This window comes from Acomys minous (genome assembly GCF_964271855.1).
Source record: "Acomys minous genome assembly, chromosome: 6".
Taxonomy (NCBI): domain Eukaryota; kingdom Metazoa; phylum Chordata; class Mammalia; order Rodentia; family Muridae; genus Acomys; species Acomys minous.
In genome coordinates, this window is record NC_140487.1 from 72218903 (window position 1) to 72244968 (window position 26066).

Genomic DNA, 26066 nt, shown 5'->3' on the forward strand with positions numbered 1-26066 from the left:
GTTTCAAAACTTTCTTAGAGTTCGCTCAGCTTTGCTCTGTAGAATGCCACTCTTAGTTTATTCTCCTTCCAGCTCTACTGCTTTAGAAACTAGACTGTGCCTTACCCACCAAACCTTCTTGTAATTTAACACATGTGTAAGGGTTTCAGTCTTTATCCGAGGATCTTGTGTATACCTAGTGAAAAGTATGGACCTAGAGGGAGATGTTGACAATTAGACTCTCAGGTAGGACCTTTCCCGCTGGGGACTGGTGGGTTGCGTGGCATGCAGGAGGCCCCGGGTTTGCGCCCCAGCATGATGGAGTCCTGGTATGTAATCCCAGTACTCCAGAGGATCAATCATCCTTGTCTCCAGAGGGATTTCAAGGCCAGCCTGAGATACACGAGAGCCTGGCTCACAAGGGGTGTGGCTTCTTGGGGCTTGGGGTGGAGCTCAGTGATAGACTGTTTACCCAGCTCACAAGGGACTCTGACCTTCAGTAACACAAGGCATGGCGTGCGTCCTCCTGACTACAAAGTTTAGTCTGTTCTTTGAGGTGTGTTATTTCTCTGTCCTGCCCATCATCCCTGATAGACAAGCCCATGATACTTCCATCTTTCTTTTTTGTCTCTTTAATTGTGGGCCTCATAGGGCCTTAAATATTTGATTCATTAAAAAAAAAAAATCAGCTAATAGTCTATACAAACTAGACCAAGAGAGAGCTTGCTATTAATTTTTTTTCCAAATATACCCCTTAGTGACTGGATTCAGTTTACCAAAAATGAGTTCTATAAACATGGGCAGCTATTTTCTCTTTGCCATGTTGCCATGGTCCTCCTGCCTCACTCCCCTGTGGAGTGCTGCCTAGGATTTAGACATGCACTGCAAGGACTAGAAGACAGACATTGTCCTTGTCTGGTCTCTGTTAAGTGCAGACCCCTCCCCCTGCCTACCTCACAGGGTTGTTGTGAGGATCAGATTAAATCACTAACATGCAGGTGCCTCGTGAATTGTACAGCATAGTGCAAGTGAAAGTGCTGTGCAGGTATAAGCTGAGAGGTAAAATTGTTTGAGGAATTCTCCCCATGCCCGTTGTTTTGTTTACCTAGTTGTAGAGTGCTTTTTATTCCATTCTGTCAAGTTCAGAGGTGATCTTCCTTGACTTTGGTTGTGTTTGTCTCTTATAAAGAAGATTAGTACCTTGAAGTGCTTTACTTGCTGAAACCTAGTAGAAGCTGGCATAGATCAGTGATGGGGCAAAGCAAAATTTGAAAATTCTGAATTTTCCAAAGATCATGGCCATTGTCACTGTTGTCATCACCCTCCGTGTTGATTGCTGATCAGTTCTGGAGAAAGAGATTTTTTTTTGCTTTTCAAAAACTGTAGTTGGTTATTTGATTCATTCTTATTTTCAATAAAATAATTATTCTAAGTTGTTAGATTTTACCTTCAACAATAGTAACCCATCAGTTTAAGGCCCAGTTGACGCAGATCTGTGTCTGCATCGGCAGTGCCTTCTGTTTGACACTGCCCATATGTAGGACCCCATGGCTCACACTCTGTGTGCCTAGCAGAGCTGGAGAGCAGGGCAGAACAGAGCAGGCAGAAGTGGGGACCAGCTCCACCAAGAGGAGACCAGCCCCTTGCTTGCCGTTCTTCAGGGAAAATGTCCTTTCCAAGTTCAGAAGTCTGTTTATTCTCCCTTGAAATGCATTACCAATTTTATAATCAGGAGAACTTCGCTTCCTTTTAATGTTGGCTTATTCTTAATGGTGTACATCAGCTTTGCTGGCTAAATGCCTCTCTGACTAAAAATTTATCTAGTAGCTGGTGCTGGCTTGTCTCTAGGGCGTTTAGTCTTGCAGCTGGATTGTTGATTTGCACACATGTAGGAGGCTAGAAAGAGACCAGGAGGCCCCTCCCTTCAGCCTAAGAGAGCTTCCCTGGCCCTCACTTGATGTCCCTGCGCTCACAAGCACAGTCCTAATGCAGTTTGTCTCCCTAGAATGACCCATAAACGCTCAGTAAAGAAAGAGTAATTCCTCTCCCGCTTAACCGCTGAAGAACAACATATGTTTCTAACGTCAGCTTTTTATTTTTTTTTTATCTTTCATTTTTTTGTTGGTAAATCTCCCAGACAACAACAGTTCTGTAGAGAGTTTAAATATGAAGGAATGGCAGGACGGGCTAAGGGCACTTCTACCCAACATTAACATCAACTTTGGTGGACTGCCCAATTCTTCTTCCCCCTCCAACGCCAACCACAGTGCACCAACGTCCAACACTGCCACCACCGACAGCGTGAGTTGGGACAGCCCTGGCAGCTGGACAGACCCAGCCATCATCACAGGTAACTTTCTCCCTTCAGCTCCACTCACAGGCATCAGTGTGGTTTCCAGCATAGATGAAGTCAGAACAGGGGCCTCTCTGACACTTAACTTCCTCTTGACAAAGCCTGCTTCATTCACTCTTAGGGTCATGGTGAACCTGTCGGCCTAGTGGTGTTCTGAGGCGTTAGTGCCTCAGTTGCTCCTTTTGGTCTAAGTAGGTGTTAATGTCTGGCAGCATGTGTGTATTTTGTAGGCCTCAAAGTACAAAAGGCTGTGACTGAGACATCTTAAGAGAAACATACTCCACTCTTTATAAAGCTCTCTATATAAGGCTGTCTGTGTACGGATCCCTGCTAGAAAAGGGCAGGCACAATGGGGAAACACATTATTTACTTTTGGGGGGAGGAGTTTGTTTTGGGGGTTGTTTTTTGTTTGGTTGGTTTTTGTTTTTGTTTTTGTTTTCCTGTTCCGCCTCTGAAAATAAGGGACTAAGTTTAAGGAGAGTTCACGTGTAACGATAAATCTTGGTCATTGCTGGAGAACAGGGAGGGTGGCTAAAGGACAAGGAGATTGAAAAGTTTCATTTGGAAATTTGAAATTGTAATTTCTTTTATTTCTTGGGTAAACAATCACACTTTAAGGTTTATCTGAGTTACTTGGTGCTCTTTCCTTACAAACTCAACGTTTTCTTTTTCTTTTCTTTTTTTTTTTGTCTCCTGTTCCCTCTGTAGGTATTCCAGCATCTTCAGGAAACAATTTAGACTCTATTCAAGACGACAATCCTCCACACTGGCTAAAATCCCTACAGGCCCTCACAGAGATGGACGGCCCCAGCGCTGCCCCGGCACAGAGCCACCACAGCGCCCCCTTCAGCACACAGATCCCTCTGCACAGAGCCAGTTGGAATCCCTACCCACCTCCTTCAAATCCTTCCCCATTCCACTCCCCACCCCCAGGATTCCAGACGGCCTTCCGGCCCCCCAGCAAAACCCCCACAGACCTGCTACAGAGCTCGACGCTGGACCGTCACTAAGCCAAGAGGAAATTCAAAGGGCGCGGTTTGTCCCGCCCCTTTTCCTCCCTCCGCCCACTCACAGCTTCCTTCTCATCTCTTACATTCTGAAGAATCCAGTTCCTGATGGGTTTTTTTCTCCCCACCCCAGATGCCATGCGATCACAGCGTCTTTACCATCCTTTCTTTAATTGTAAAAAGTTTCAGTTGGTCCAGCATTTGAGTGAGTGACCCTGTTGAATGTTTCTGGGGGGCAAATGCCTTTTTAAGCAGAGGAAAAAGAAAATCAAATGGCAGTCTCAATACTTAGAAAATTACTGTTTGTCTGTCGCTCATAATAATGACATAATCTGCTTAGCAGAAAACGACGATTAATCTATAGGAAAGGTCAAGTAAATGCATTATCAACTGCAGACTTGAAAACCAGGCTGATTTAATTGAGATTGCTAAATTCATAGGGGAAAGCTGCGGTCCTGGCATCCAACTTGTATTCAGCTTTTCACTATTGCAGGAAAAATGCTTTTAATTTTAAATTCTTTATTGAATTGATGGGGAGGACTCAATTGTGTTATTAAGCAAAGGGTTTATTGGAAGTTGATGGCAAGATAAATTGATTGTAGTAGTGATGGCCCATTGCTAAAGACTTTATAAGGAGGGAGAAGTAATTGTTTAAGGAGAAAAATTTTGGCATTAGATTTACATTCATATATTTTAAAGGAAAAAATATTCACAGATTTAATCCTATCCATAATATAAGAGCTGAATTATAAATGATTTCCTCAGTCTTTCTCCTCCATCAGAATCTTTTTTTTTTTTCCCCTTTGACCTTAAGTCCACCTGACAGGGCACTCTGAGCCAGCACTGCTCTTGGACCATCTGATCACCAACAGGAGCAAATCTCTGACCTCTTTGCCTGCAGCTTTTACTTAACCCTGTAGTTTCTGGACATTTGTGCAGTATTGAAAAGACAGGAAAAAAGAAAACAAACTTGGTTATAACCTGATGCTAAAACTAAAAACAAGGAAATGTACCTCTTTCTTCAGAATTCAAACTAAAATCTTAAATAAAACAGAAAACTTGATGGTGACCCTTGGGTGATTGTTGTTTTTCCAGTTGTTATGTGTTATTTTAAAATATTTTATGATACAATGCCATTTGAGTTACTGCTAAATTTTACATCTTCAGCTATAGAGGATGGTTTTGAAGAAATTAGAAAACAAAGTAAAAGTTGTTTTTGTCAGTCACCGCTAGTTTTAAAGATGAGCCCTCTTGCCCTCTGCAGCTCCTCTTCAGTGGCTTTCACTAGCCAGACCCCTACCAGGCTGTTGCAAATGCAGAGCAGACCTTCCCAGCTGCGGCTGCTTGCCAGGACTGGGTAGGATGCTGACACACTGATGAGATGGGTCCAGAGGAGTAGCGGGAAGAGACCCAGAAGCCCTGGGCGGACGTCCAGATACGCTTAGTGCGGCCAGCCAGTGCGGGGAGCGCCTGGTGACGGAGGCACTGACTGAAAGAGGGGAAGACGGGTTTGAATGTTTCCTCCCAGGACCCAAGGAATTGTGCAGTCTGTGTATCTTACTTAGACTGCAGAGCAGTGTCCACAGGGCGTCTGCTACAAGACAGAGCAGAGGGAAGTTGTATATGCTGTATTCCAGGGTTGACTTTTTTCCCCCTTAGTCTTATCTTTACCTCATTTAAAGAAAGCAGTTTGTTTTGTTGTACACACCTATAGTCTTAGCACTCAAGAGGCTGAGACAGGAGGATTGCCATGAGTTCAGGCCAACCTGGGTTATAGAGTGAGACCCTATCCAAAAAAAAAAAGAAGTAAAGAAAATGATATTTTAGATAATAAATAGCATATTCTCAAATACCACCACAAGTACAGGCTAAACAAGAGGATAGGAGTAGCACATTTTGGAAAAGTAATCAAGATATTGCATTGATGTGAAAGGAGAGTATTGGTTGCTGTGGGCTGCGTCCTGTGACCTTTGACTTAAGTTACCTGAACCTTCATGGTGCACTACACAACACCGAGGAAACAAATGGCGGAGTCCTTCAGCTGCTATAGCTGTAAAAATGCTGCTTTTTCTGAAAAGGTGAAAGCCTTCCTTGCCGTGATTGTGTGTCTGTTCCATGAATCATGCCTCCTCTGTAAAGGTGCGGCTACTGTTCCAGAAATAGCTGTGGCCTGTGTGCCTTGCGCAATTGAAAACAGCCTGGGAGATTGCAGCGTGTCCGACTGCGGGGCCTTGACTCCCAAGCCTTGACTCCCTTGCTAAGTTAGATCCCTGCGTAATAAAGTGTAGAGTTTGTAAAAGCTGCGTGATGAACCAGTCTCAGCAGCGGCAGGAAAGCCACGCTGCAGTCTCTGTAAGGGCTTTGGAAGGTGAGCTGGAGGCTCTGGGTTCTGCTTTGGGGTTAGCTTCTGCGCTGTTTGAGACGCCTGAAGACCGTGGGTCAGGTCACAGTGAGTCCTGGAGTATCTCTCAGGTCTGCTGTGTGAGGCCAGTCCTGGGTGCTTAGCCCTCAGTGGAAGGGCGCTCTGAAGGAGCTTGCTGTTGTCTGTGCCTGAGCTTGCGGGGAAGGGGGGATTGTGACTGATGGAGGCACGGTGAGAGAACAGACATGAGGGACTGGGACAACGTCTGAGGAGTACAGGAAGTGCCTGGACCAAAGTGGCAAACAGCCTGTGCTTAGGGAGCGGTGGGAGCCTTGATATGGACAGCGGCGCGGTGACTGTCAGTCGAGTGGATCTGGTGTTGGTGTATGTAGGCATTCCTAAGTTCCCCCGTTCTCACACGCGCGGGCGCGCGAGCGCGCGCACAAACACACACACACACACACACACACACACACACACACACACACACACACACACACACACCACACCATCTTCTTGGGTCCTCTTTTACTTACATTCTGATTCTTGTTCCCTTGGCCTTTTCTCCCTCCAACGTCATACTTTGCTGGAATGATGTATTCTCGTAATTTCTTGAGAAAAGGCAGGGGGGGAAAAAACCCCGTTTTTGAAATGTATGTGTCTGAAATTAACATTCTTCATTTGGGCAGGTGGCCTGATGGGTACAGGGTTCTCTTCAGAAGTTTGCAGGCGTTGCTCTGTCAGCTTGTTTGCAGTGTCACTGGTGAAAAGCCAGAGCAGCCACTCCCACCAGCTTATATGCAGTCTGGCTTCTCCCTCCTGTCTACTGTGCTGTTGTCCTCAGGGTGGCTCTTCGTTCTGGACACAGTGAGCTTTTAGAATCTGCCCACCGTGGCCAGCTCTGGGAAATCTGGAGTTGCTTCACTAGTGAGTTTTCTTTCTTTCTTTTCTTTTCTTTTCTTCTATTTATTTATTTATATATTTATTTTGAGTTTCTTGTGCTAACTACTTTCTTGACTCTCTTCAAAGGGGGAAAAAAATCTCAATACTGAAATACGAGGTGTGAACCATTTCTTGTGCTTGCCTTTCGCTAGTTTGCCATCCCTGCCTTGTGCGCCACTAACTAGGAAGCCTCCCTCACTTTATTGCTTTCTTTATTCTTTATTTTTATTTTATTTTATTTTATTTTTGGTTTTTCAAGACAGGGTTTCTCTGTGTAGCCTTGGCTATCCTGGACTCTCTTTATAGACCAGGCTGGCCTCAAACTCACAGCAATCCTCCTGCCTCTGCCTCCCAAATGCGGAGATTAAAGGCATGTGCCACCACGCCCGGCATTCTTTTTTTATTTTTTTATTTTATATTTTTATTTTTGACTTTATTGCTTTCTTGTTCCAGTCTTTCACCAAGATGGTTTCATTTGTCTGCTTTGACCTTTGTCTTCCAAGTTAGTAGCTTCTTAGATGCTTTTAATAGTTGCTTATCTGCTTAGGAGCAAGACCAAAAAATGTGACTGAAATATTTGAAAACATAAGTAAGTTTTTAGCTTTGAACTTCACTGTTGGAAGACCTGGTGTTTTCTACCAGGGAGTCCCTGTTGTCAGAGTCGACAGGCCTTGTCTTTGCTGCCTAGAATCCGGAGAGACGAGTCTTAAAGGACCTTTCCGGGTCTGACTAGCATTTCAGAGCTGCTGTGCGGGAGGTCCTCTCTGTTCTCACCTCTGTGGTGGAGTTGGGGGATGGATATGGGTTACTGTTTAACTAAGTTCCCGTAACTGCTTCTTTCATTACAGCCGGCTCACCCCGGCCACTCTATCCCTGGCTTGAGGTGCCTGCTTCTACCAGGCTCTGTGCTTTTGAGGAGTTTGTGAAGTTAAGTGGGATGGTGTCTCGCAGCTCTGCCTGTCGACTGGTAAAGGTTGGACTTCCTCAAATCAGCCGTGACTCTTCACCAGCCTTTCTAGGCACTCCCACCCCCACCCCATTTTGGCAGACTTTGGAGCCGAAATGCAATCAGATATGTAAGTTTGACCTGTCATCTCAGCATTTGTGTTCTGATTCTACACGCCATGGGGCCATGCTTTATCTCAGAGCCAAGAGGCAACTTTGTCTTCTGTTAGTGGGCTTTCAGCACCTACTTTCTTTGTCACTTTTTTCAACCTTGAGAATATTTCTTTTTTAAATAACATTTTTTTAAATGAAATTCTTTTGATGGGCAGTCAGTAGTTTATGAAAGGCAGTCATACAGAGGATTTATTAAATTGTAAGCTGGATGTTAAAGGCGCATCTTATGTGGTTTTAGGGAGGGCTGCAGATCAGGTGGATGTGGGTCATTTCCTAGACCTCACCAAATCAGAGCAATTCTGGAGGTTGTAGCAGAAGAAAAAATAGCCAGCTGTTAACTGTATGGAAATTGTGTTTTGAGCACAAGTAATACCATAGACTGTGCATTTCCATGGGGACTATGCTACAATAGCCATCTAAATTCAGTGAGTACAGTAGCTTTCCCATCCACAGGGGTCATAGGTATACTGTGCATGAGCTTTTCATATAATTTGATTTAAAACCTGCATTAAGTTATGTAAGCCTTTGAATGAAAACACATGGAACTTAAAGTAATTTTAAGATAGATTTGCACCTGCCTAAGTCAGGATTCTATTAAAATGAAGTAGTTTTAACATGAATGACTTAGAAAGTACAGTTTTGTCACAAAAGCCATCACTCTGTTAAGGACTTGATCAGCAGTTTACTAACAGGAGGAGGGAGTCCCCTGGAACATATATTTCTAAGAAACTGACTGGAGGAAGCGAGTATGTGATTTTTTAGAAATCACTTTAGGAACTGGGCACAAGGCTCACAGCCAGCCCTCTTTGGGAGATAACTGTGCCTTACAAGCTGTCCCTCATGGTTGAAGGGAGCAGGCCGAGCTTATTAGAAATGAACAGTGCAACGGTCTTTGGGTATGCCGTCTGGATAATTTGAACATTCTAAAAGCAAAAACATCGCTCATGTGCTTGGTTTATTACAGTCCAGAAGCACTTCTCAGATCACAGCAGTAGCAGGAATCCCGTCGTGCAAAATGCCAATGAACAGGCCCAGCATTTGTGTATTGTGGGGGGCTGGGGAGTGGGGCGCAGGTCACAACTTTTGTAGCAGCACTGGAACTGTTAACTCATCCAGCTTTCATCTGCGGCTTTGCTCCAAGGGCCTGGCCAGCTTGGTGGCTTGTGTGTGAAACTGATGGCGATAAGGGTGGCAGGCAGATAGATGCCATTTCCCCCACGTTGGGCTCAGTGAGCATGAGTGAAGGGTGTAAAGACTCGGTCATTGTTTTTGTTAGGAATTAGGATGCATTTCAGAAGGACAGAAGGAAGAGAGCTCCAGACAGACCGAGGCCTGGCTGGTGGGGAGCTAGGGAGGACCCTGAACAAAGGTGATGCTTGGAGCATGCCTAGGATAGTGGTAGGATTGTGTTTTGTGAATGAATGCACAGCCCTCAGTGGGCGTGGCAAATAGGGAAGGGGCGGGGAATGTTCTCTGGGTCAATGAAAGAACTCCAGGGGATCTGGGTTTGGCTACAGAGAACTGTCTATACCCCTAGGAACTGAAACTGTGCATCTGTGTGTGTGTTTCACCACATTAGGAAACTGTCCTAGTTGTGGTTAAGTCTAGAAAGCCAGATAAATGGTCCAGGTGAAGATTTTGACAAGGGGGTTGGGGATGGAAAGAAGGAGAGTTCAAAAGTGCTAAAAATTCTTTGGCAAGTTACTAGTCACGGCGCATGGAAGACACACTGTTTCACAGCCCTCTTGGGTTTCTCCCAGGTCCTGTTGGCTCCTTGAGAGCAGACACCACCACATCTAGCCCATTACCCGTTATAGTCCCGGAATTGTTACATTTTCTTGGCACACGGAGACTTCCAAAATGTTTGCCCTGATTTTGGAATGAAATACACAATAGCTGAGCTCTCAGGCCAGGCTGTTGGAATAATTCATGTATTGTGCTTAAATGAAATGACATCTCAAAAAAACCCAAAAAAACAAAAAACTATTGTAGTTCAAAAAGAACACAGTTCTTACCTGGGGAATTGTTGGCTTGAGGTTCCCACGGGCCGGGTGTAAATTAAGGTTTCTGGAATTTGCTCTATAAGGAGAGACAGGAGCCTGGTGGGAAATAGAATGAAGTGGTTGAAAGTGAAGACCAAGCTGAAAGATGATGGGTTTTCACAAGTTACTGAAAATGGCGTTGGTGTCGGATTTCATCAGAACCCAGAGAAGGAACAGGTGGGAAAGGCTTTCAGCTTTGGAAATGCAAGGGATACAGAAAACCATCAGCAAAGTACCCTCAGCTCCCTGCTGCACAGGTCAAGACGCTCAGGAGGACTCTGGGAAGAAGCTACCAAGACACCACCTTTGGCAGCAGCCACCTACGGGACCACAGCCACCTGGAGAATGACGGCATCTCCCGGACACACCGTCTACATTTCACCCGAGTGCCATCCCTGGGATGCTGTGGACAATGATTCAAAAACTGATGCAGTGTCATGCAATGAAGCTGATGATTGGCTGAGACAGACAAGCTAGCGCCTGTGCTTCCGAGTGTCTGCAGTGGGTCACCAGCTTCCTTGTCAAACCACCGCCACCCCCACACACAGACTTTCTCTCCCCTAATACCTTCCCAGTGCAGATCCACCAATCTGGAGCCTGGGACTGTACAGGACCCTGGGCCCCTCCTCCCCTAAAGAGAATTGACTGTTTGATGTTGTCTGTACCTGTGTTCCTAGCAGATCTGTTCTCTCAGCCCAGAATGTATACACCTTTCCTGTCCTCACTCCCGGCCATCTGCTTGAAGATTGTCCTCAAACTCCACTAATTTAGTGGTCCTATTTCCACTTATACTTTATATGATGTGCCTTTATTATACTGTAACTTGGTTCTCCATGTCTACAGTTTGACCCAAGGTACCGGTGGATTCTACACCAGGAGATGCAGCTGCAGAAATGCTAAGAAAAGCAGTTCCTCTGAACTGAATGTGTAGACTTCTGTGTCATTCCTTAAACAGTACAATGCAACCGTTCACACAGACTTCATATCACACTAGACGTATGTTGACCTAAAGTCATGGTAAGACGTGACTTCAAAGGGTCAGGGAGGATGTGCATAAATTATAGGCAAACACTAAGGCATTTTTAAATAAAGGGTCTGGTGAACTTCCATAGACTCTGATAGTCCCAGGAGAGTTACTCTGTGTGTACACACACACACACACACACACACACACACACACACACACAGATACACACACACATACACACACACAGGCACACACACACACACACACACACACAGGCACACACACACACAGAGTCTCAAGGGACAGCTGAGTATACCCAGAGCTTGGCATCGTTCCTAACGTTCTTCTGATTGACTGAGAAGGAAGAGAGTTTTGAGGGATGGAGTGATATTAAAATTTATTGGCAAGAGATCCCTGATGATCTTTGAAGGACAGGTGGTGGAGGGGCTGGCAGCTAACTGCAGTAGATGGGGAAGTGAAGATACCAGGAGTTAAAGAATTTCAGACAGTGAGCTGCCTGACAGTGGTAATGGCAGCCTGTGTGCACGTCAAGGAGTCCGTGAGCCTACTAGAAATTAGAGGAGGTGGTTATTTGGGAAGAACTGAACAACACAGCTGAATTAGAGTCAGGAGCATGTGTGTAGGCTCAGTTTTAGGAAGAGGGCCTTTCCCCTGCAGGACAGTAGCAAGAGAAATGCGTGGTTCTGAGTTAAAGACAGGAAGCATTAAGGTCCCATCAATTCAGTATAATGGAGAGGCAGAAAATGGGGTCAGGAACTTGAGAACATAGAAATGTGCAGCCCTGGGGAGAAGAAGGTAAGGGGACTGATAAGAATTGGCAGGCTGCAAGAGGCACCACCGCTCATGCAGAGCTGAAGGAAGCACGGTTATAAAAACAGCATTGTCCAGAAACGGTCAGTCTTGGGGGGAAAAGAAAGGCAAGAGGTAGCAGAACTTCTGGCAAAGAGAAGTGACAGGCAGCTAGGCTTGGGCCATTGGGGTGTCCCATCAGGCACCCTGCCTAGCTCATACAGGGTGGGCAGCAGAGGTACCCTTAATGGCTGCTGTGTGGGTCGGGATTGATGCCCACAGTCTGGGTGCACAGAGGTTACATAGCCTACTATGCAGGGAAGACACCACTAGTTAAGTTCACACCTGTGTGGCCCCCAAGATTATTTTATGATAATCTGGGGGTTGTTGCACAAATTAGTAGCAGCTAGACTTTAAAAACAGGTGCAAGCATGCCCCCTTGATGGGGAGGCCCAATGGCACTCAGAGGAAGGATAGCAGACTACCAAGAAGATAAATATTCAATAAAAATATTGAATAAATATTCAATTAAAAATATTTTTAAAAAACAGGTGCAAAATTTAAAAGATTTAAAAGCCATATTCTATATATTGATTTTCTTCTAAGGATGCCTATATTTTCTTCATAATATTCTCATCCACCCTCTTTTCTTTAGTCAGTAAACATCTATCGAGCAAGGAGAAGGCACTTGCTGTGCTATAGGAAGGCTTGGCAGTGAAACATGATGGCTCTCTCCTAGGGTGCCTGTGCGGGTGATGTGGAAGGCCATGAAACAGTTCTGTGGCTACCATGTCATGTGAAAGATGCACATCACCAAAAAGAAAACACATTTTAAGAGTGTTCTAAAACAAAGCACCTTAAAATGAGACCACAGATTGGAGAATATCTGTAGACTGAGTGTAGACCCCGGCTGTGTAGATGAGTCCCATAAAACCATCTTTTGCTTTGTTTTAACGTAATAAAAGTTGAGCCAGGCAGTGGTGGTGCACACTTTAAATCCCAGCACTCAGGGAGGTAGAGGCAGGTGGATGGCTGTGAGTTCAAGGCCAGCCTGATCTACAGAGAGAGTTCCAGGACAGCCAGGGCTGTTACACAGAGAAACTCTGTCTTGAAAAGCCAGGGGGGAAAAAAAGCAATAAAAATTGCCCAAAAACAACATGCAAAATAGGATCGCTGAGCATGTTTGGCTCTTGTGTTCAAGAAACATAATCACAGCACTTGGGAAGCATTTGAGGCCAGCCTGGTCTGCAGAGTGGAAAAAAAGAAAGGGAGAGAGAGAGAGAGAGAGAGAGGGAGGGAGGGAGGGAGGGAGAGAGAGAGAGACAGAGAGAGAGAGAGAGACAGAGAGAGAGAGAGAGAATAGGTGAAGTTTAGAAGTGACTGTCTCATCTTCGCTGTGATGATAAATTGGTGCAGCCATATAGGGAGGATACGTGGCCCATTCACTTTACCCCAGTGCTTCCTACAATCAAGATGTTCATTACAGCATAATTTAGAAGGAGAAACTGAAAAACAAGTCTTCACGCTCATTCATTGTAGCTCTGCTAGGTCCTGCCACAAGGATCCGGGTGCGCGCAGCTGAGAGAAGCCCTTGTTTCCTGGCACACGATGAATGAGGAGAGCGTGTGCCCAGTGAGTCGTGGCTTTAATAGCCACAAGCAATTCTGTTTGGTCCCAAGTGTGACAGGTGTGTGGGACAATAATTGTGATGTCTCTGAGGGCTGAGTGTACACAGCAGTGACAGTAATGCAAGCTAGCACCACATGATTTGAGCGGTGAGGGTTAAGACCTGGGCCACAACCTGTCCACGTGCAGTGTGTGAGGGGTTGCGATGGTTGAACTAGAGGCAGGAGGAAGGACAAAGAAGGAACAGGTGGGAGTCTGCAGTGAATGCTTCAGATGGCCACAGTTCAAGCAGCATGGGTATCGTGGCCAGTGTCACCGTTTGCCAGTTTGGTGACACTGGGCCAGGTAGGATGTACGGAGAACCTGTAAACCCCAGGCTAACAAGGACTATAACTCTAGAGTTTATAACTCTAACAACTGTTAGAGTTGTGGGAGGCTGGAATGCAAGAATCTGTATCCAGGACTTAGCATTTTACCAGCTCAATGCATGTTAGTACTAATTAAACATCCTGTTACTGCCTGTATAAGACAGACATCACTGGCTGGAGGGAATTAGGCTTGTTGAAGAGGGATCGGACAGTTTTGCAGGACCCAGTAAGACTGAAAAAAATTCAAGAGAGGTCCAGTTAAGGAAGGAAGCAAGGCCAAGGATTAGCATATGTCAGTTCTGTGCTGTGCTTACAAAAATACTTGAAGCCGGTGGTGCACGTCTGTAATCCCAGCACTCAGGAGGCAGAGGCAAGCAGATCTCTGTGAGTTCAAGGCCAGCCTGGTCTACAAAGTGAGTCCAGGACAGCCAAGGATACACAGAGAAACCCCTGTCTCATAAATTAAAATAAATAAATAAATAAATAAATAAAAGATAAAAAATTTTGAGAATTAACTTAGAAAGAGTTCCTTTTGGCCTCAGATGGAGTTCCATTTGCTGTCTCTGGGGAAGGACACACATCCTGGACAGAGTGAACAGTGACCAAACAGCCTCTGCCATAGAACAAACATCAAATTAGAGCAAAAGAAAAGACTTAAGGCTCTCAAACCCATGTTTAGTGCTGCGCCTCCAGCTGCCTAAGGACTCCCCACAAGGCTCCACCTCCAGAAGGTTCCTTTACCAAGGGGCACTGGCGGGCACTCAGCCAGGTGAGAACAGAGGTAAAGGGAAAACTTGTTACTCAGAAGCAAGGCTGAACTAAATGACGTGGAAATCCTTCTGTCATCCAGCATTCATTTGTGAGTAGTGGCACCGGGTCATCTGCTGAGTCCTGCTGCCTGACTAGGAAGCTCTAAACCAGCCCCTGGTCCACAGCCTGTAGCCGGGAAACGAGTCACCACTCACTGGCTCACCGGCCTTGGGAAGAAGAGCCAGCCCTACTTTTGGCCTCTGTTTCTTCACCCATGTTCTGCGATCACTCTGCTCCTGTGGCTGCTGCAAATGAGTGAGCCCGAGAACCAAAGTGCCACGCAGGTGCTGCTGTGGTGACTTCCTGCTGAGTGCCTTTGTGGGCTTCTCCCTCTGAAATACACCGGCTTTGTTTTATGTCGGTGCTTGGAGATCTGAGCAGAAGAGTAGGTTTCTCTAGTGTTACTGGATTGTCTTCCGGGCAGCCCATCCAGGCCGCCACATTGTGCCCCGAACCTCAGGCCTGGGAGAGACACCTGCAGGTTCCCTGCAAGATCTTCTGTTTCAGTGGTTTGAGCTTTTCCAAAAAGCCCTCTTGGGAGATGCTGAGGCTTGGGGTTTGATTGCCTCAGACAATCAAGCTGACAGCTTGGGCAATTACCTTGATTATATTTGACATTGAAGAGTTACTAATCTTAACCACATGGTATGGTAACAACTGCTGTGTGTGCGCACGCGCACGTGCACACCGATGCCCCTCCTGAGTGTGTAGCAGGAAAGCCAAATTGTGTTATGGAACCCAGGACTCAAGGAGCCCTTTGGGGACCTTCCAGCGCATCCTCACATTCCCAGAGAATCTAACTTTCTATCCAGTACAATGTATGTGTATTTATCTACTGGGCATGCATTTACTGAGTGCTGAAGTGGAAAGACATGTTTCTCAGTGCTAAGAAAAATCATCGGCTCAAGCAGGAGAATGGCATAAGTATTTCTTCAAGCTTTTTAATTTTTTTATTCTTTGATAATTTTATACATATATACAGTGCATCTTGGTCAGATCTACACCCGACTCCTCCCCTCTTTCCCTCTGGGCCACCCAACAGCCTCCTCCCACTGTCATGTCCTCCTCTTCTTCCTCCTCCTAACCCACTGAGTCCAAGTCTTGTCACCTGCATGAACCTGGACAATTTACTAGCAACCATACCCACAGCAATAGTCAGTTGCTAATAGCTCCTCAGCTGGGCCCAGAGACACATTAGATTGAGCAGAACCCCTGGGCCCAGATCTGCCCATCATAGTGTTCTTCTTGTAGGTTTCTAGGACCCTCTGGATCCTTCTATTTCCCTATTTCCTATATATCTCTCACCTAGAGTCCCAATAGGATGTCCTCACCTCTATCCCACTTTCCTGGTAAGTGAAGACTTTCATGAGACCTGCCCTTTGGGCTAGTGTCCAGTTATAAGTGAGTATATACCATTTGAGTCTCTCCGCTTCTGGGTTAACTCACTCATTATGATCATTTGGAAATCTATCTGGCGCTTTCTCAGAAAACTGGGAATAGGGCTTCCTCAAGACCCAGCTATTCCACTCCTTGGAATATACCCAGAAGATGCTCCAGCACACAACAGGGACATATGCTCAACCATGTTCATAGCGGCCTTATTCATAATAGCCAGAACACGGAAACAGCCTAAGTGTCCCTCAGTAAAAGAATGGATAAAGAAACTGTGGTACATTTACACTATGGAATACCACCCAGCTATTAAAAACAAGGAATTTCTGAAATTTGTGGACAAATGGTATGTTAATTTTTTAAAGATGTATTTACTCTTATGTATATGGGTGTTTTGTCTCCATGTATGTCTGGACACCACATACATGCAGTTCCAGAGGTGGCCAGAAGAGGGCATGAATCCCCGGAACTGATGTTACAGATGGTTGTACCGAGTCACCATGTGGGTGCGTGGGGAGTAATTGAACCTGGTCCTCTGCAAGCAGTAGCCAGTGCTCTTAATCACTGCGCCATCTCTCCAGTGCTGTGGTTCTTCTCCTTCTCCTCTGTCTTCTTTTTAATATTTATTTGGGGTGTGTGTGTGTGTGTGTGTGTGTGTGTGTATCTGCCTGAAGGTGCCCATGGAGGTCAGAAGAGAGTGCCAGGTCCCCTGGAGGAGTTACAGCTGGTTGTGAGCCTCCTGACATGAGTTCCGGGAACTGATCTCGGATCTTCTGTAGCAGTGGTCATTATTCTTAGCCCTCCCACCTCCCAGGCCGTCTCTCCTGCCCTGATGATTCTTTTAAAAATCCTTTCTAGGGCTGGAGAGATGGCTCAGCAGTTAAGAGCACTACCAGCTCTTCCAGAGATCCTGAGTTCAGTTCCCAGCAACCACGTGATGGCTCGGAACCATCTGTAATGAGATCTGATGCCCACTTCTGGTCTGCAGGTGTACACGCTGATAGAGCACTCACATACATAAAATAAATAAATAAATAAATATTTTTAAAAAATATTGTCTACGTCTTTAGAGTGAGAACCCTCTTTTTCTGCATCTGTTATCATAGGTTTGGCTTTTGTATACTGTAGTCTACATATCTTGTGTTCTGCTGACTCTTCTTACTGTTTCGCCCTCTTTGATCATGTGCATTTCCCCGCCTTGTCTTCCAGCCCACACAGTCTGTCCTCTCCTGATCTATTGGTGAGACTTTCCCCGAGATTTTGTGTTTCTTAGTCCCAGCATTTGAGACTGGTTTTCCTTCAGTATTTCTCTCTTTGTTGAATTCCCTTTTAGTATTTTGCATCATTTTTTCTTATTTCAGTTAGCTATTTGTGTTCTCAATTAAGAGCTTATTTTCCTGTACTTTCTTTGAACATATTGATTATTTTGAATCCCATCTAACTTACTCTCATTAAAAGCCAATATTATAAGATTAATATTTCCTGAAGAAGTAATGTTGCGTGTGTGTGTGTGTGTGTGTGTGTGTGTTTTATGTTGCTGCACTGTGACTTGCTTTACACATCTGGATTTTGTTGCTCAGGGTTGTTGAGAACAACCACAGCTGCTGGATATCCCCCACGACACAAGTACTGCACCAGACAGTAACAGCAGCCATCCTTCCTGCTTCAGTAGGGATTGGAAGGTAGGGTGGCACCCCACACTCGGGGCACAGAGGCAGGCAGATCTCTGTGGGCTTGAGGCCAGCCTGTGAGTTCCAGGACAGCCAGGACTACACAGTGAGACCCTGTCTCTTAAACAAAACAGAAGATTAGGGTTGGGAGGGAAAGCAGGCTGGGCAGGAGAAAGGTGAAGTAGAAGCTCAACTTTGCAAAGAAAAGACATTGAGATGTAGAAATGAAAAGTTAAATTAAGGAGTAAAAAGAGGAGGAGAAAGAGGAGGAGACAGGGCTAAGGGAGCATATGAGATAAGGGCGGAAGGGGTTGTAAAGAACGGCTGGTCATAGACTGAGTGAGGAAACACACACGGCAGTGCTGAAAACTAGCCGAGGAAAACACAGACAGCAAAACCGCCACGAGACACATATGTAGGGGTGGAGATTAGGTAACAGAAAGTAACGATTACTTAGGGAGCGAACTGTTGGTTGAATTGAAAGGTGACACTCTCAGATCCTTCCTGCTCTAGCCTGCGCCACTCGGTGCTTGGGTACGGGCAGATGGGAGCTGTTGGTCTCCGCAACCCTCCATATTCTGTCTAGTTCTGGGGCACGAGGAAGGTGAGGCTGTAAACTCCTTCCTGGTTCTCCTCTGCCATGCATGCATTCCACCAAGGCCCTGTCTGGCCTTGTGGATCCAGGGCTGGTGTGTATGAGGAACAGCACTTAACCTCTTCTTTTTTAAGTTAAAATATATTCATATAATGCATTTAGATCCAATCCAGCCCATATTTCCTCCCCTTTAGTTCTCTCGTTCTCTCGCCTATCCCATGTCTGTGTGTGTGAGCGCTCGCGCACGAGAGTGTGAGCATGTGTATGTGTGTGTGAGTGTGAGCGTGTGTGTGTCTGTGTGTGTTTGTATGTTTCTTTGTGTGTATGCATGCAAGCTCGCACTGGAGCATGGACAGACAGGCTCTCAGGGCCCACATCCTGAAGAAGACTGATTCTTTCTCCACAGTGTCCACCTGCTGCCAGGAGGTCCCCAGGTAGGGCTGGGGCGGCACATCCTTCTCAATCCGTGCTGGGAGTCTGGCTGGGGGGTGGGGAACTATTCAAGTCCTGTGCATGCATTTCTAGGAGCTGTGAGTTCGTGTGTGAACTGCCACTATTACGTCATTGCAGAGCCCTCCCTCCACTATTACGTCATTGCAGAGCCCTCCCTCCACTATTACGTCATTGCAGAGCCCTCCCTCTGGCTCTTACGCTCTCCCCGTGCCCTCTCCCTCAAGGACTCCTGGACCCTGGAGGAGGGGATGTGACATTCATGTCTTATTTGGAGATGAACAGGCCACAGCCTCTTATTGTCTGAATGGAGACTGAAGGTTGGTGTCTGTGTCTATGTCAACCACCACCTACTGCAAAAACAAAACAAAACAAATCAACAACAACAAACAAACAAGTGTCTCTGATGAGAGATGAAAGATGCACTAGTCTCTGGCTATAAAGATAAGAACTTGTCCATGTAGGAGAATAGTAGTAGATTCTCCCCGAGGGCCCCTGACCTAGCCAGCCTCTGGCCTCTATCACACACACACACACACACACACACACACACACACACACTACACACCTATACACACACACACAAAAGAAACAAATACCTGAGTTGTGGTTCTATTGCTTATCTTGATTTCCTAATTCCGTGGTGTGAGCACATAACCGTAACATCACTCTAAAGCCATAGGTAGATACAATTGTCATTTGTTGACTAAAAAGGAAAGAAAAATGTAATTTAAAAAGTGAACGCATCCAGGTGCAGTGAGTGGCACATGCTTTTAGTTCCAGCACTCAGGAGGCGGAGGCAGGTGGATCTCTCTGATTTCAAAGCCTGTCTGATCTACAGAATGAGTTTCAGGACAGCCTGGTCTACAAAGAGAAACCCTGTCTCTAAAAAAACAAAACAAACAAAACCCAACAGAAAGTAAATGTAATTTGACAACAATAATAAAAGTTGTAGCTGCATAATATCAGACCAGTTTCATAAAGCCGTTCTGTGGCTGAAAAGGAACAGGATGCAGAGGAAAACATCCTGTCTTATTTCATACTTATAAACGTTCAACCTTAAAAACAGGTTCAAAGACACTCTGCATGTCACAGCGCCAATAGTAAGAGGGAAAGACGACCAAGAAGTGAAAATGGGGCTGGAGAGTTTGCTCAGTGGTTAAGAGCACTGTCTGCTCTTCCAAAGGTCCCAGGTTCAATTCCCAGCACCCACATGGCAGCTCACAACTGTCTGTAACTCCAAGATCTGACACCCTCACACCAATGCAGATAAATTTTTAAAAAATTAAATAAAAATTATTTTTTAAAAAAAGAAGTGAAAATGTTGCTTCTAGAAAAATATTATTGTTGGGCAAGCCATGTGGTAGGGTTTCTGAAGTGTCGTACATTTCATTGCTGGACCTGGAGACTACAGGTGTAGGCACCATTAAAAAAAAAATCACCAAAACAACCAGTCTTACATCTGTTTCCAAAAATATTCAGATAGTAGCTCTTGAATCATCCAGGAATGGCCATGGTACAGCCTTAATGACATAATCATTTCACCTTGACCAAATCTTTCCAACGAGGAAGCATTTCTTTTCTTGAGTCAGTTTCTGTGAGTTAAAAGTGAAGCTCGGTAGCTGGGAGGCGGTGCCGCTAGGGTTTGGACACTTTCTGGGCAAAGCGAACACTGGTTTCATGTCAGAACTGTGTAATGTGGAAAACAGAAGAAACATAGCCTTTAAAAATGCCAAGAACCCATCACTTCCACATGCTAGCATTAAAATGTAGCTAATATATAGTTTGGGTCATTTTTTTTTTACTCTGTTGTTTTAATTCTGGCCTGTGATGGTTAGTGCTAATTGCCAGCAAAACTTATAGCAAAATGCAGAATCCTCTGGGAGAAGCCCCCATGCCTGTTCCGCAGGGGTGGGGACCGGTGGGAGGGAGAGGGGGAGAGGTGGGGGGAGGGGGCGCTGTCTTATTTTAGTTGAAGTGGCCTCTTAGTTACTTATCTGTTGCCATGGCAAAATACCACGACTAAGGCAACTCGTAGAAGAAGTGGTTGATTTGGGGCTTACAGCTTCAGAGTTCTGAGTTCATGACTACATGGTGCAGGGCGTGGCAGCAGGCAGACACTGTGAGGGAGCATTGTCTGAGAGCTCACATCCTTATCCACAAACTGAAAGGGGAGTGGTGGGGGGGGGGTGGAAGAGAGAGAGATGGCACATGTGATTTTGTCTTTTCTTTTTCTTTTTCTTTTTTTTTTTTCTTTTTTCTTTCTTTTTTTTTTTGGTTTTTCGAGACAGGGTTTCTCTGTGTAGCCTTGGCCATCCTGGACTCACTTTGTAGACCAGGCTGGCCTCGAACTCACAGCGATCCTCCTGCCTCTGCCTCCCGAGTGCTGCGATTAAAGGCGTGCGCCACCACACCCGGCCTGGCACATATGATTTTAAAACCTCAAAGTGCACTCCCAGTGGCACACCTCCTCTAACAAGGCCAAACCTCCCAAAGAGCTCCATTCTGTGGGCTCGTTTCTCCGGGAGGCCGGGCTGAGAATCTAGCTGCAGGGTTGTTGTTGTTTTTTTTGTTTTTTTTTTTTTTTTTTTTTCAGCCTTCTGGAGTCTAGCTGAAGATTGCTCGGTCCTGAGAACCCGTCATGAAGGAGACCTCTGGACAGGGAGGCAGCGCATAGCAGTTGCTCCCAGCCTGGTTGAGACAAGAGAAATCTGCGTCCCTTCTAGAGGGGGAAGGGGCCTCTGGCTTGCGAAAGGTCAGACTACACTTTATTAAAATAAAGACAAAAAGAGCCAAACAACTAGATTTTAATTCACTAAGCTTTAAAAAGGGCAGAAGGCTATGGGGAAGGGATGGGGGTGCGCTGCTCAACCTTCCAGCCCCTGGGTTTTTAAACTAAGCGTATTTGAAGAGCAGGAGACACTCCCAGGACACTTCCCGAGAACTCGGCTCCAGGGCACCTTTGATATGTTTTTCTTCAAAGAGCCAGCTTTTGACACCTTTTGTGTGGGTTAGGGTCTGCAAGGAACTATCTTTTAACACATTTGGGTCTGGTGGCCTGTTGCCAACAGGGGGTCGGCTCACCTGTCTCCGAGCACGAAGCTTACGGGTGTGGGGGCGGGGAGCGTTCTCCAGCCTACAGACAAGGCCCACATCATTCAAACCCCCACAGTGGGAAACTCCTCGTTGTGGGGATGACATCACCTACCTCCCTGGACTGTAAGAAAAGCCGCTGAGCTTTACCTTGCCCCGCCGGCAAAATAAACCTTTCTCCCTTAAGTTGCTTCTCAGTAATTTATCACACGACAGGACAAGAAACTAAGACAGTATAAAACTAATGATGTTTATGCTCTAGAGAGTTTCAAAAAATAGCACAGACAGTTCTCACCGTTGCCCGAATGTTAACAACTTACAAATAACATTATTTAGATCGTTGACCAATAGAAAAATTGCCTAAACTTCTTTCCAATTGAATTTATAATTTTCTGTGCCTGTTGTTCAATGAAGGTGTTATTGGGATGTTTAGGTATTATTAATTCACTCAGGGTAACAGTAATACACCCATATGTGTTAAGGCATGTTATTATAGCTAGCCTATATAGTGGGGAATACCTGTATTTTTTTAGGATTAAGGATCAGTGGAGAGGGGCGCTTTCCTCTTTTGGTCCCGGGGAACTGAAGCAGGCCTGGGGCAGGGGGGCGGGGCGGGGCGGGGCGGGGGCGGGGCAGTGGGAGGGACGGGGCGGGGGCGGGGCATACAACTGCTACTGTGATAACCAGAGCTTTCTGCATTTTTTGCTGCTTTCTTTAATATCTGAGTTGGTGGAAACTGGCTGAATTCTCTTGCCTGCTTTCTCGTTAAATTTGTTGTAATTTAAAAAAATTCTACTGTAGCAGTGTTTTCGTACCAGAGTTATTCAGCCATTTTCTGGTTCATAAGTTAATAGTCTCCTTCTGTTGCTGTGACAAAACACTCCTATAAAAAGCGACTTAGGAGAGGCATGGGCTTATTTCATCTTATATTTCCAAGTCACAGTCTATCACTGAAGGTAAGCAGAGCAGGAGCCTGGAGCAGAAAGCGTGGGTCCCACTGTGGCTGCCTCCCTGCCCAGTGCTCTGTTAGCTTTCTTACAAGTCCTAGGCCCACCTGCCTAGGGCTAGCACCGCCCACAGTGGACTGAACCTTCCTACATTAATTAGCAATCAAACAGAAGTGTCTCACAGCCCTGCCACAGTTCAGTCTTCAGTTGAGGTTCCCAGTTTCCAGGCGACGCTAGGTTGGGTCCAGCTGACAACAATTAGCCAGGACGATGAGCATTATCCTCTTTGTCCCCCATGGTTTCACCATCATGAAAGGTGCTTTAACCGTTTCCCTTGAATGGCAACTGTACAGACAGGCTAGTCAGTGAAGACTAATTTCTCAACTATATGAGTGAGATTTCCCATCTCCTTATCTTCTTTGCTGACAGGAACATTGATTGACTTGATTCGTTGGGTGTTGGCAAACCTGGATCCTGCTCAGTTAGGCTTCCAGCCTGTCACCGCCCGTGTGATTGCTGCATAAGTTAGAAGTCACCTGCCAACAACACCTGAGAGGAGCCCTGGTGAGGATCCAGCATTGACAGTGTAGATGAAGCCAGAGGCCTCGAACCAGACCAGTGACTCACTGCCATGAACATTTATAAGTAAAGAAGTGTTGTGGACAAGGGCAGACTGTGTGACACACTGTGACACACTGCAGCTCCCACAACGAGATGGTTTTTGTTTGTTTTTTATTTGGGTTCTTTTTTATTTTAGTTTTAGTTTTTTAATTTTAGTTTCTTGTTTTCTTTTGTGGGGGGAGGTTGCAAGGCCAGAGGGCAGATACAAAGGGACAGGGAGATGGTTGGGATCGGGTGCACAATGTGAAATTCACAAAGAATCAATAAAAAGTCAATTTTTAAAAATCACCGGCTCACCCTGGTGCCACATATTTGGCCACGTCCCCTGGATGGGGAGGCCTGGTGCCACTCAGAGGAAGGACAGCAGGCTACCAAGAAGAGACTTGATACCCTATGAGCATATACAGGGGGAGGAGGTCCCCCTCATTCACAGTCATAGGGGAGGGGAGTAGGGGGAAAATGGGAGGGAGGGAGGAATGGGAGGATACAAGGGATGGGATAACAATTGAGATGTAATATGAATAAATTAATAAAATATATTTTTAAAAAGTCACCAGCTCTTCTGGACTGTAGCATGAGGTGTTGGAGTCAGTGACTTCAGAATAAGTGTTTTTGGAAACTCTTCCCGTTTCTCACATTCTGATATCTTGTGGCTGTGGGATCCAGTCACCCGATGACTGGGCAGGGGCATGGATGCTGTGTAGGGCCTGGGAATGTAGCCAAATTAGCCAGTGCACACTGGGACTTGGTCCTCTTTGGCACTGAATGTTGATTTGCCCCCACCCTCCACCCCCTCCGCCCTGAGGTCGTTTTTAAGGCCCGGAGCTGTTCCGAGAACCCTGGGGACGGGAAGAGGAGTCCTAACGCTGTGAGGAGAGCCCCTTCTCGGAGCCTCACCAGGCAGTGTTCCTTTCTGTTAGATCCGTAGTGCCCTTATGCGTGTCACTCATTAAGACAGGCCAGCTAAATGACAGGTGGGCTCCTAGTACAAGCCCCTAAAAATAGCGGAGGAAGGGCTCCACTCCAAAACGCTGACAGTATCGGCAAGTTAATTAAGAAATCTGCTGGCGATGACGAGAAGCTGGCGACTTTCCCAACCCCATCAACACTGTCAGGATGAGCAGAGCCTGCCTAGCGAGCAAGCGAGCGAGCGAGCGAGCGAAGTTGCAGGCGCGGAGAGCGGCTCCCTGGAGCAAGCTCCTTCATGTCAGAGATCCGGAAAAGCCCACGTCGCTGCCGCATCTGCTGTAGGAGCGGATGACATTTCAAGGGAAAGCTGTGCAGGGCTTCCGTTTAAGCACTAGTTCCGTGGCCAGTTCCCATCCATAGTCCCTTTTAATTTTTCTTCTACTTTGTCCATTTACGTTTCACGATGTTAACTCTTGAATCGGGCCCTCGTTAGATGAACTCTGCCCGGCTTTAGACCTGAAGAAAAAACAGTAGCTTCAGGCTGGCTAACTGGCTGACTCGCCAGCCTATGCTCCACTGACCTTTTAAATTTTACGTGTGTGAGTGAGTGAGTGTGTGTGTGTGTGTGTGTGTGTGTGTGTGTGTGTGTGTGTGTGTGTCTGTCTGTCTGTCTGTCTGTCTGTCTGTCTGTCTGTCTTTGTCCCAGAAGGCCAGGGGTATCCTGGAGTTACAGGTGTTTGGGAACTGCTTCTTATGAGTCTTGGGGACCAAACCCTGGTCCTCTGGATGAGCACTATGTGTCCTTAACCACTGAGCCACCTCTCCAGCCATATCTACTAATCTCCTTAGGGATAGTACTATCCGCAGTGAGCTAGGCTCTCCTAAATTCATTAGCAATCAAGAAAATGCCGGCCCCCCCCCCCATTTCTGCAGACCAGTAAGCTGCATTCTTCCATGGATTATGCTCCAGGTTCCTGCTCTCGGGTTCACTGTATTGACTTCCTGCCCAAGGGATAAAAAGTCGCCCATAGTTATTGGCTCTGGGTTATAGCAGATTGCTGCTGCTTCCCCCTATCAGATGGCATGTACGACAATAGTTGGATGATTGAGAAAGTTGCCTGGGCAGGGAACAAAATAGGGGGGAAACTAGCAAGAGCTGGCTGTGGGGTGCTTGTCTATAATCCCAATACTCAAGGTGCAGAAGGATCAGGAGTTCAAGACCAGCCTGAGCTATACAGGAAGTCCTTGTATCGCAAAAAGGAAGAAAGGGAGGGAAAGAGGAAGGAAGAAGGAAAGAGGAAGGAAGGAAGGAGGAAACAGTGGCACGTACCTTCCTGGTGTGTGGCTCTCTGGTCTTCATGACATAGCTGGTCCCTAAGCTAGCTTCTGTTGGGAGGGGGGCTCTAAGCCTTTCTCACACCACAGTCTGAGGATCACGGAGTCTTGCATGTCCAGCAGTTGGTTCCACAGGTTCCACAGGCCCTTCCCACACAGAATGCATGAAACCTCCTATTTTGCTCGTTGGTTTTGTTGGCTTCAATGAAGAAAAAGGATTAATATGAGAGGAACTACGGCCTAGGCTTGGGCCTGCCTTCCGGCCTCAGTCTCAGCGCTAAGGTTAGCATCACTGGGAAGATTCTGGACACGTTAGGAGCTGCCTTCCACTTGTCCCTGGCCGCCGTGTGGTACAGTATTGAACACACACTGCTTTCAAGACTCTCGTTTTGTTGATCACGACACCAGGCCTGCCTTTCATCAATTGCTATGAGTAATTTTACGCGGGCCATCCTTCAGTGGCTGTGCTGGGTACTTTCTTACTGCCTTTCCACATCTGCCTTCCATCTCTCTGCTTGAGAGGTAGAGAGTAAGCATCTCTTAGGGGTTTGCACTGAGCATCTGCTTGCACACACGCCAGGGCTCTGAGGCAGAGATAAAGGTGAGGAAATCAGTGATAAGATGGTGGTTATCCGTCAAGGTCTGGCCTCCCTATGCTGAATTCCAAGG

The 26066-nt window shown here is 46.2% G+C and overlaps 2 protein-coding genes across 6 annotated transcripts in view; both read left to right on the forward strand.

Annotated features, from left to right (window-relative positions):
- Positions 1-4408, forward strand: part of CNOT4 (CCR4-NOT transcription complex subunit 4) — a 108172-nt gene extending 103764 nt beyond the window's left edge. For 3 of the 5 annotated variants that reach the window (XM_084788102.1, XM_084788100.1, XM_084788101.1), the window contains 2 exons: positions 2117-2329; positions 3041-4408. In XM_084788102.1, the coding sequence (XP_084644228.1) occupies positions 2117-2329; positions 3041-3342 (515 nt within the window). In that variant the 3' untranslated portion in view covers positions 3343-4408. The remainder of the gene's footprint in view (positions 1-2116; positions 2330-3040) is intronic. The other 2 variants (XM_084788103.1, XM_084788104.1) reach the window with 1 other exon arrangement.
- An 871-nt stretch (positions 4409-5279) lies between these two features.
- LOC311599667 (uncharacterized protein) lies at positions 5280-23056 on the forward strand (the record flags this gene model as incomplete). Its single annotated transcript, XM_084785682.1, has 4 exons — positions 5280-5707; positions 7492-7719; positions 21089-21247; positions 22962-23056. Exons 1-4 carry the CDS (start codon positions 5647-5649, stop codon positions 23054-23056), a joined length of 543 nt encoding a protein of 180 aa, XP_084641808.1. The 5' UTR covers positions 5280-5646.
- Between the last annotated feature and the right edge of the window lie 3010 nt (positions 23057-26066).